At 39.7% G+C, this 11,151-nt stretch overlaps 1 protein-coding gene across 1 annotated transcript; it reads right to left on the minus strand.

The window, feature by feature from the left end:
* Positions 1–1,446: 1,446 nt before the first annotated feature.
* On the minus strand, positions 1,447–7,942 carry LOC106488515 (glioma pathogenesis-related protein 1-like). Its single transcript, XM_013947387.1, has 6 exons — positions 7,763–7,942; positions 5,256–5,501; positions 3,957–4,069; positions 3,101–3,183; positions 1,791–1,817; positions 1,447–1,703 (listed from the first exon to the last, which is right to left on the minus strand). The coding sequence occupies exons 1-6, from the start codon at positions 7,940–7,942 to the stop codon at positions 1,447–1,449; spliced, it is 906 nt and encodes a 301-aa protein (XP_013802841.1).
* Positions 7,943–11,151: the final 3,209 nt, after the last annotated feature.

An 11,151-nucleotide genomic window follows, 5' to 3' on the forward strand; every position in this document is an offset into this window, starting at 1 on the left:
ACATGGACTCTGAATCAGGCAGTAAAGCTACACAGTGCAATCTAGGATGCTTCTGTAAATCAGTCACTTTAAATCCCTTTTTTTCACCCTTTTTTTAGATAGATAATTCCGCCATTTGCAGTGTCCCCAAAGTAGTGGATTTTAGAGTCGCTATTTTTCATGCTAGATGCTGACACAATAATTTTTTTAAGGTCTTGATACATGCTTTTCAGAACTTTATTTCCTTAAACAAACTGCTTGCCCCTTAGTAAACGTATGCATATTTTTTAAATCTAAAATCTTTAAATCTTTATCTATAGGTATAAAAGATTGCGGCAGACAAGAACTGACAATGGTAAAAATATTTATCTTCTTGCATGGTGACATTTTGTAGCATATAACAAGAGTCTGAACACTTGGGGCTCATATTTATTATGTTGGATGCTATGTTCATTTTGAGCTGCAGAGAGGTTCAGGATTTGAATCACTGTGTTCTCAAAATAAAGGACTAAGATAAAGGAGGAGAAACAGCTTTAAATATTGATAGCACAGCTAAGCATTTCTGATTTCAGCCAGTATCTCTTAGCTTGAAATATGGGTTTGTTTACCTTTATTAACAAATAAACTATAAACTATATACAGATAATAGGTGGATGGGGGCTAAATGGGTGTCCTGGGCCCCTTTCGTCTTCATAGTCATCTTCATTTTCTCCCACTCTGCCTGCAGTCTCAGGTTGACTGTCTTCTTTTCTTCTTTAGCTCTGCATTTTCAGATGTTTGTCACCATCTCGCATCCTAAAAATCAGCTGTCCCCATAGACACCCTGTCTTAATCTTTGCTCTGTTAACTTTCCCTGATATCCTTCTAGCTATGGAAGACAAAGCTTAACTCCAAGGGGAGAAGAACAGAATAATAAGACTGCCAATAACAGAGTAACTTTAATGGAGATTGATATACAAAGGCTAAATTTAGCAGAAGATGAGCTTTAGTCTTTCTGTACTTAAAAAGCAGTAAATACAGTTAAATCTTCATTATCTGGGAAAAATGAGGTCTGGAATAATTGAAGGTAATGAAGACCAGTCATTGCTGCTTTTGGATCCAGTATGCCACTGCAGACATATCTTTGTCTGCTTTCCAGGTTTCGTCCAGGCTTCCAGGAGGCTTGTTAGTACATATAGTAATATATAGTCTATGTGGTCTCTCTAGGAATCCAGCACTGGTCCAGAGCTAAGAGGCTCTTATAGACATTGAAGCAGGCTAGAGCTACTGCCATGCTAATAAGTTATATTAGCTTTAGCCACTTGTACAGCTGCTTGAATCTTGCCTTGAACAGAGAAGCAGCCTTCTCTATGCTGGATAAACATCACAAGAATAGCAGAGAGAGATGACCATGAGTGGCTTTTAAATGTGTGTAATTCTCTTACTGTGATATGGCTGTAGGATAACTATCAGTATATTAAATGGTCATTACTCATATATAAACATATGGGGATACCACTGTTGTACTAGAAGAACACCACCAGCACTCAGTACCAAAAATAACGGCCTTAAAATTGAAACACTAAGGCAGTAGTTGTCACAAGAGGGATGTGGATGCCCCGCAGGTGGGATGCGCGGAGGCATGGTGGGTGGGTGGACTGGAGGGCGAGGGGTAGGAGGCCTGGGGGTATGTGGCCGCGGTGGCTGGGGCTGTGTATCCCAGTCTGGGTACCAGTTGGTATAACCTAAAAAACAGCAAAGAAATAGCTGTTAAAACCCATCAAATCTACCCGGACTTATAGGAAGGTGATTACGAACAACTTGATACATACTTATCAGTTTCTCACGTTCTGTGTTTTCTGTTGAGAGATCAGAAAAGAAAGTAATTGTGAGTATCATTCAGTAATGCTTATTAATGAAAATAGGTTAGCCATTGCTGCTGCTTGGCTGATTGCACCTTCGATGCCAGTCAGTGTTGAAAACATCCCACATGGAGGTCAACAAGAGCAGGTTCCTAGCTTAGGTGGGTCTAATATCATTTTATTGAATTGGAAGAGAAGTAGAAAAGAAGCAGCTGCATTAGGAAGAATTTGTATCATGAGGAGGAAGGAATAGCAAATAAAAATGAAACCTAGGATTTTTTGAAGATTGATACACAAAACTAATTTAAATAAAGCAGTTACAGACAGACAAATCTCACTAAGTACAAAATTTATCACAGAAATACACCTTTGTTAAGAGCTATGATACATTTGCAGGACTTCCTGGGTGCACCCTGCTGGAATTACTGACTTGCCCTATGGGACCTTATGGTAGAACTGCTTTCAGGATCTAGCATGTAACTTTTAAAAGTTCTCTTCCTCCTCCACAGTGTGAGATGTTTCTGGTTATCCTATGATGCATCAGTCTGCTGATTCAGCCAGGATATCACAGAAGGAAATAAGAATACCAAATATTCACTTGTTTCTACAGCTGAATCTATCTGGAGCATGCCTAGTAGGCACCATCTCTAAAAATCTGTGTGATATTCCTATTTAATTTAAGACATTGTTGCATGTCATTTAATCTCCATTTATTTAAAACACTACTTCTGACTCTAATTTGGAACTAGGTGTAATGACAAAGGTCCATGACTGCAAAATGTCATGCAAGAACAGGCTCTTATTGCTGTATTTCAGAAAATCGCAGAATTTAGAAATAGGCATGTTTTTCAGTATAGTCTATTGCTCTCTCAGAACTCTATAGTTTTCTGGGAATGCAATTGATAGGACATATTAAACAAAGGTAGAAAAAAAAAGTTAATTATACTGTTTCTCCTGGGAGAAGAGAACCAGAGAGGAATATTTGTTGGGGATAATGTTTTAGATTTGACTTTTTGATCAGATAAAGAGGAGGAAAGTGGTTGAACTGATATATCTCTTCATTGGAAACTCTAGTTTCTATAACCAAGGGCCTTAAATAACAAAGTACTCCAATTACTTTTTCTTACACTATTCTTGCCAGTGTTTGGTACTGTTGCTTTTTTGGTGGGCTACAGATCTGCTATGTACTTAGTGCAAATTAACTCACAACTGTAATTCCATTGATAATTATGGCACTTTTATTTATATATAATTTTCTTAGTTGATTGCTTTAGTCTTACCACAGAGATTGTCTACACACTTGTCATTACTGCATCCACTGCATGGCTGTCCTGCTTTATAAGGTTTTGTTGGGTAATTCCCCCTGAAAAGCAGAAGAACCATATTTGGTTAGCTCAGTCTTTTGAAGAGCAATTTAAATATGCTATTCAAGCTGTTAGAATAACTCATCATGTGAAGCTATCATGGAGGAAAAATACCTTTATTCAAAAACTGATCATTACAATAGTTTGAAATTGCTTTTGGATCAGACTGAAGCTCTCATTCACATAGGAAGCAGCTACCTGGTGACTCTTGCCATTGATATTAATCAGACTTTATGGGGAACACTGTACGATTCTGCATAAGGGTACAGGAATCTTCCTCTAGTCCCTCATTACCCGCCTGTATTAAAAAAAAAAAATCTGTAAAATGTATGTCCAGAAATTGCAAGGCATGGGATAAACTAGAGGACTGTCTTCGTTTATTTCTTCATTTAAAATACCTTGTTTTGAAGTCTAGGGGGGGCTGTAGCGAGGTGGAGTATTTGTCAAATGGAAAGTCTGCACTTTTCCTTCTTTTCCTGCAGAGGCTGAAGTCAAAACAGATATGATTCCACCACTCTTGCTTATGGTTAGTGCTCTGAGTGAGGATCTGCTCACCTGCTTTTTTCAGAAAGGGATTTTCTGCAGCTCAGGCCATGGGCAGCAGCCTCTGTTTTAAATGGCTGGGGGAACTTTTTCTCAACGAGTGACATCTGGGTGTTGCTTTTTCTGGAATTTGTTAAGACTGCTCCCACTCTTGGTAACATCTGATACCAGATCAGTTAGAGGATATTTTAAAAATAATAGAAAAACCCAAAGGTCATAATTGACTTACGCTGGTCCATAGTTACAAACAAAATGTGCTGCTCTGAAAAGTCCTGGAAAATATTCAATTGTATTGCAGAAGTGAACTGCACAGCCAACTTTGTAACTTGTGGCCCAAACGACCTGAAAGGCAAAGTGAGATAAGTTATGTGGCTGTTGAAAGACTGAAAAAGCTACTAGAATTCACAGGATTAAGGGAGGAACCAGTGACTGAGGTGAAGGGCTCTTGTGGGAGTTTAAAACAGCCAAGAGAGAAACAGCAGCAGCCTGAAGGGAAGCTGAGACAAATGATTGATTGATTGATTTTTTTGCATTTACTGTCTGTTTTCCCTGGAAACATGAAAATAGATGCTGTTTTGACAGCCTTATTAAAAGAAAAGATGCATTATTTTGCTTTTGCAACTTTTAATATCTGGCTATATATATATATATTTTTTTTAACAGCCAAAACCATGTAATGTTGAGCATGCTTGGTAATGAGCATCCTGCCTCCAGGGTAAGCACTGTCCAGCAGTGCTGCATGCCACTGAGCAGGTGATACCATCAGGACGCATGTGTCTCCTGGGGATCTCTTTGACAGTTTAAAAATATTTCAAATAAACATTCTGTTTAATTAAAAAGAGAAAACATAAGTTAACAGTCTCTAGTGGTGAGCTTCAAGTCTGCCTCCTGTTTTCTCTAGAAGGCACTTTTCCTCTGAAAGGTACCTAGTCTTGATGCCTATATAAGCACGGAGTCACAGAAGCTTTTGTGTATGTGGCAGGACCTAAGAGCATGTCCCAGCTTGGCACGCACCCTTGGCCACATCTCAGCTTCACCCAGGGGCAAGGCCCTGATATGTACCTCTCCTTCGCCGCTCATGTATACCAAAGAGGTTGCCGTAGCATTTTCTAATGGCTCCTCTGTGCTATACACCAGGGGATGAGAACTTTGGGGGATATGTGTCAAGGGCAACTGGCCTGAAATACAGCTACACCAGAAAATGCCACTCTCTTCAGGTGTCTGGGTGGCACAGATATGTCTTGTGGTAAGGAGTAAGGTGCTAATAATTGTGTCAAGATTTTTGTTAAATTGTAAAGTTCAAAGATGACATCACTATGAAATTGTCAGGGGGACAATTCCTTTCCATCATGAGAACTGGGCCCAGACGGCCCTGCTGCTCAGATATTCTATTTCCAATCTCATCCAGCACTAAAATGGGTAAAAGAAATCCCTGCCATAATTTCTGTTCCAAAGCAGTCTGTTCCAAGCCTATACTTTGATCCTGTGAAACCGCTAGGTTATAAACCACTGGACAAGTAAGACTCACCTGGGTATAGTGACCACACTTGTCAGTACAGATATTGGTATTGAAATTGTAGCTTCCGACTTCGTTAAACCAGTCACTGAGAGCTGTATCCACAGAAAAGATGGTGGCTGTGCCAGTCCAGATGTTTTCTCCAACAGGTGTAAAGGTGGGGTGCACCTTCCCTGGCTTTTTAAGGTAGATATTGTGCTTAAACTTGCACTTCTTTGCCCATGCTTTGGCAGTCTTAGCTAAAGCAGGGTCCCAGGACTGTGGAATGGGAAGAAAGCATAATATAACCTGCACTGCAGTGATTTAGTTGAATTCAAACACCTTTAAGCAGAAACTTTTCTCTCAAGAATTCTTTTTTTCCCTTTCTGCTTCCCATTCTTGTGAGAAGTTTCTTTCTCTGTCCTGTCATTTCTACACCCATAGCAAAAAAAAAAGTTCTTTCTCCCTTAGGTATTGCAGGACCAGTAGTATCTATCCACTGTCCTGTGGTATTTGACTTGTTAAGTATTTAGAGCTGGATTGCAGTGTTTAAGCTGCTAGGCCTGAGAGCAAATAAGTGGGTGAAACCACTAGCTGTAGATTGGCTTGAGGAACATTTTGCCTAGGAGTTGTTGGCTGTCCAGAGATTTGCACTTTGCAGCTATCACTAGACTGGATAGGAGTCCTGTTCTGCTGGCCAGGATGGAAAGGAGCAGTCACAGTTGCTCCCTTCCCTACCCCTTTCTACCACTTTGATCTTCTACTTCCTCAGCAGGTGAAAGAGCTACTCTTAAGGGCCTTCTGCATGTTGAAAGCAAATGAAAGCTCACTCATTTCTACTGAGATGAGGAAGAACCATTCACATCCCGAGTGACACAAATGATAATTTGAGAAATTGGTCTGTGGGACTTGCTGAAAATGTTTGTGCCACTGAATGACCAGGCAATAAAATGGCAGATGAAATTCAGTGTAGAAAAATGTAAATTGAGGGATGTGCGAAAAAACCCAACCTTGACTTTTTGTTTGTAATGACAAGTTTGGAGTTGACTGTTACCACTTGGAAATCAATGTTTAGTACTAGCTTAAAAAGCAAATCAAGTGTTAAAAATTCCTTGAAGAGGAATGGAGAATAAACCCAAATACATAATTACACCACTGTGGAAGTCCATTATACCTGCTAAATACTGTGTGCAGTATCTCATCTTAAAAAGGGCACAGAACTGGAAAAGGCACAAACACTATAGATGAGGATGATCATCTTAGTGGACAGCTTTCATAAAGCAACAAAGAGTGCTCTGCAGCTTTGAACAGAGACAACTGGACGTCTTGTGTGGATTGAAATATGTAACTAGGGAATGATTACTTGCTTCTTCCAATACAAAGATCAAAGAGTATCAAATGAAGCTAGGAATTAGTGGGTCCAAAACAAACACAAGGAGATATCACTTCACACAACTTGTGGTTAGGTTGTGCAGATATTTGCTACAAGATGTGGGGATGGTAAAAATTTACATTTTTCAGCTCAAGGCTGAAAAAAATCATACAGGAAAAAACTCATCAAAAGCTTTTAAATATAATGCAACAACTTTGATTCAAGAGGTTCTTGTATGTTTGTCTTGCTTGTATTCTGGACTTGGTGGATCTTTGGTCTGACCAGCTAAGTTTGTTCTTGTGCTCTATCATTCTTAATTAAACACTGTTTTTTTAAAAAATGGCAAGAAATTAAAATCACATATAATCTGAGTTTTAGATCTTTTCTATGAATTTCCTTTCACAGAGGTGACCCATATTGTTCCTGCAGTTATGCATTTAACTTCCTTTTCAGCTAAACAGCAATGCTGCAGGGCTCAAAGTAATGACATACACTGACAGGGGTTTACCTCCTTATCTGATCTACCTTTTCCTTACATATTCTGCTGAATAAGCTGAGATCTATCCATGGCCTGTTCCGATAGCCATTATATTTATAGGAAGCTCTGTTTTCCAGCCCAAATATTAGTACCCCTACTCTCCAAACCGTGTTATATCAAGTGAAGTCAGATGTCTGTACGCACACCCTGGCAAACCCTTTCTACAGCACATGTTTTGGACTGGAAGAAACAAGGGGAGATGCTAGATTTTCAGCACTGGGGAATCCTGTCATGCAGATTGACTATTCTGGGGCTTTTTAATACCAAACAGCCTCCCTGTATCATGAAACATGAACCAATGTAAGAAAGGTTACTACCATTTTTAAAAAGGGATAAATGAAATACTGAGAGCCAAACAATCTATATATTTCTACAATGCAGCAAGGCTGGCTAAAGGTTAGCATAGCAACCCATCCCTAAACAAAGATTTCCCTTCAAATTAGTAAGACTGAACAATGTTGTGGAAATGAATTCCTTTTCTATTTTATTTCCTTCAAAGAACTATCATATATAGTAAGGAAATCATTGACACAGGGGAAAAAAAAGTACAAAGCAAATTGAGAAGAAGATGGATTAGTTTAGCAGCACAATCTATATTAATTTTCAAACTGATCACAAACACCTCCTTACCATGTGAAGCATATTGCTGGCTGGTGGATTCACTTTGGATCGAAAGTTGTTGTGAGCTGTCACACAGTCCTTAATAAACTTAGCATCTGCTATGTCAGGCAAGGGATTTTGTGCATAAGCATTACAGTAAATGAAGAGATCCAGGAAGAACAACACAGCACAGAAAAATGTGATTTTCATAATTCTTCAATGCTTTCAGGGTTTTTTTTAAGTTTTTGAAAGAAAAAATCTCTTAGCTGGTGATAATACTGGCAAGCAGTTCTTCAGTGTGATTGTCCTCTAGATGCGGAAACACTTGAAAATTTGAAAGCAACAGGAAGTGAAATTGCTTCATAAGGTGAAGTTCTCTTTGACATCGCAGGTCACTGTCAGAGGGTAGACTGAAACAGGCATCTGTCATGCATATCACCAAGGAGTTATACAGAGGTAAATTTCTGCCTTTTCTTTAAGTCTGTTCCATTCTGGTTAATTGCCAAGCAATTCTGGGACTGTAGGTCTTCTCTTAAGAGGTACTGTAGAACAGCTTTCCTAAAATCTGTGTCAATCATGAAAATAATAGTTTTGACAAAATACAAATCTGCTGTTAGTTGATTTTTGTGCAGTATAACTTAGTCATACCGGGTCAGTTAGAATTATTTTACAGGACCTTTCCTTCATTTCAGAAGTACTCTAAGAACAAACAGAATTAGGGAAACTGCATATACTGAAATTTGACTTCACTAGCAGAAAGCACATTCCTGGACAGCAACTTACTGTGGAACAGACCTTATGGCCTACTGGTTTGTTGTGTAGCAAAAGCATGATTTAGAAATCCCAAGCTTGAGTATGTGTTGATTTTATTCTTTATGAACCATTTGTAATTGTCTGGTAGCCTGAAATTATTGCAAGAGCTTTCTGTGCTCCCAGAAAGAGAGAAGCTATCAGCAAGAGCATTCCAAGTGGAAAATTCCAAATCTGATCACTTCCTGAGACAGTAGGGATGGACTGTGTTGGGATTTGTACTCTCTCATTGACCATTCTACAAGTTAGATAAAATTTTGTTTATTTTTCAAACCCAAAACAAATTGTAGAAACATACAAAAGCATCAGAACAGCCACACAGTTGGAGAACTAAGGTCTGTAATTCAGATTTAGATAGGTTTAAAGAGAAAATCTGTGGAAGACTGCAAATAGCATTCATGGATCTGACCCCCTGATAGGTTTTTCAGGGCAGGCCTCATCATGCTAAACACTTGTGGAAATGATTGTTCTGGTGTTGCCTTTTGTGACCGCAAGGCAGGCAAGAGAGGGTCAGATACCGGCGGAGAGAGACACTCAAGGTTCATGAGGGGTTAAACAGGATAGATTTAATAAAGGATGTATACTACAGACGGCACAGGGAGCCCCAGGAACCGCGCAGAGGGGTCGCCGATGGGGGGCTGCTGAGGTACGGGTCGGACGCACAGACAGGATGCACGGGTCGGACACATGGGCAGGACTCAACTTCGTTGTTCGTAAGGGCTCCTTGAATCTACTAGAACTATTTCCTTATCTCAGCTGTGTTAACCTTGAGAAACTACTGCCCGGGAAGCAGTTAGATGTTGTTGACAAAACAGAATATGCCTGCCTGGCCCTAACGGAAATTTGGTCAGTGTGGAGTTTCACATGCTGGGGCTGCTACCATGTACTCTGCCAGTCAGTGACTCCTTGCCAGGTCTTCTGCAGATGTTCTCACTACACCTTTTCCTGGTTGTTTGATGACTTTTTTTTCCCTCCCAAATGGTACATTTGATTTGCATTGGCGAATTTATGAAGATCTGTGACATCTAAGAAAGAGCTGTGGCCCTTCAATAGCATCACAACTATATCTGAGCTATAGATAGGAGGCATCTAATCAAATATTTCTTTGTGCATGTGTGTATGGATGTCTGTGAATTACTAACTCTCCCCACTTTCCTCTTAGCTCTGCCATGATTTGCTGATATCAGGAAGGTAGGGGCAACTGTAGGAGGAAACAAAGTGGAGGGGCACCTGCTGGTGTTTTGGAGGGGGTTTTCTTCCTATGGGTGATGAAACCTTCTGTTCCACCCAAGGATGTGGGTTTTTCCTATCAGCTGCCTCCTTCTGGGCTGCAAAGACCCTCATCTCCACCATGTGCTCTCCAGAAGCCTGCAAGGTACCATGCAGGTGGCACCACCAGGATGGTGTGTGTGTGCGTGGGAGGGGAATGTAGCAGTCCTAATTATGTTGATTTAGATCATTACAGTGAATGGCTCCCTCTCCTGCTTCTAAACTGAAGGTAGAAAAAAGGCTTGTCAACTGCTTTGTTTCTTTGAAGATCAGCTTGCCTGTTTTCTAAACAGTAGCTATCTGAGTTCATTGTTTACTGCCAGTTGTTATCTTTCTCCAGATGAACATTACCTTGAGACTGCAAAAAAACCCATTTTGTCTTTCTCTGTTTTCTTTTTCTAACACTGTCCATGCAATCTATGAGAATCTAAAATCTTCAGTCAGCTAGACTTAATTAAAACCATGCTACAGGTACATATAATTAGTACAAAGATTAGTATTAGCAGCATGCTAAAACTGCCCCATTAATTTAACAATCCAGCAGTCTGGCACTTTTGTATCAGTACAGGCGAAATTCTGCGTTTGGAAACTTGAGACCTTTGTGAAGCAGAAAGCTCTACGTACCCAGTCCAAGTTATGATACTTTTTTGCAGAGATAGACTCTAGCTCCACCTAGTGATTGATTTCTGCATTGAAAGAAGTGCAATATGCCCTCAAGCATCCATAACGAAGATTTTCACAAAAAGAGAGTGATAATCCTCTGCCAGCCTTAATCAGACTTTCCTGTAAACCAGATCAAAACGAAGCCTTAAGATTTGGCTATCCACATAGCATTTGACAGGACAATACAAACCTTGCCTGTCCCTGCATGAGTCTCAAGTGAAATCTAGTACAATTAGCTAATGGGCAGGAAGCTGTGTAAGATTTTGAGAAAATTCCCGTGTTTACATCCACCTTTCTCACTTCTTACCTCCTGCTTTCAGTTTAGAGTGGCTGGAAACATAAAGCCTCTGTTTCTTCATTTTTCCCTAATGTATGATACAGTCACAAGAATAAGGGCTGGTGGATTGCAACTATTACAGAAATCCAAGATGCCTGGGAATCTGTAAAATTATATTTAACTTTGTCCTTAAATCAACAACTTCCTCACTGAATATTGTTATTTATATCAGGGAGAGAATCTGTTTGCTCTTGACTTATTGGATTCAGCTGAACAACCAAGGCTGGATCTGAGGGATTTTCTTGTTTTGTCCATAGGATAAAGGAGCTGCAGTGAATAAACTAATATTCTGACATGAGTTGCTACTTCTAGAATACAATTTCACTTCAGATCAAATGGA

Source organism: Apteryx mantelli, chromosome 1 (assembly GCF_036417845.1).
Source record: "Apteryx mantelli isolate bAptMan1 chromosome 1, bAptMan1.hap1, whole genome shotgun sequence".
Lineage (NCBI taxonomy): Eukaryota > Metazoa > Chordata > Aves > Apterygiformes > Apterygidae > Apteryx > Apteryx mantelli.

Bases quoted from the DNA above. Each gene is read 5' to 3' on its own strand.
- LOC106488515 (XM_013947387.1), bottom strand. From the start codon at position 7,942: ATGAAAATCACATTTTTCTGTGCTGTGTTGTTCTTCCTGGATCTCTTC. The intron at 3,184-3,956 runs GTAAGTCAATTA...TCTGCTTTTCAG, and splicing joins GTTTGTAACTATGGACCAGC to GGGGAATTACCCAACAAAAC. The intron at 1,704-1,790 runs GTATGTATCAAG...GCTGTTTTTTAG, and splicing joins AGAACGTGAGAAACTGATAA to GTTATACCAACTGGTACCCA.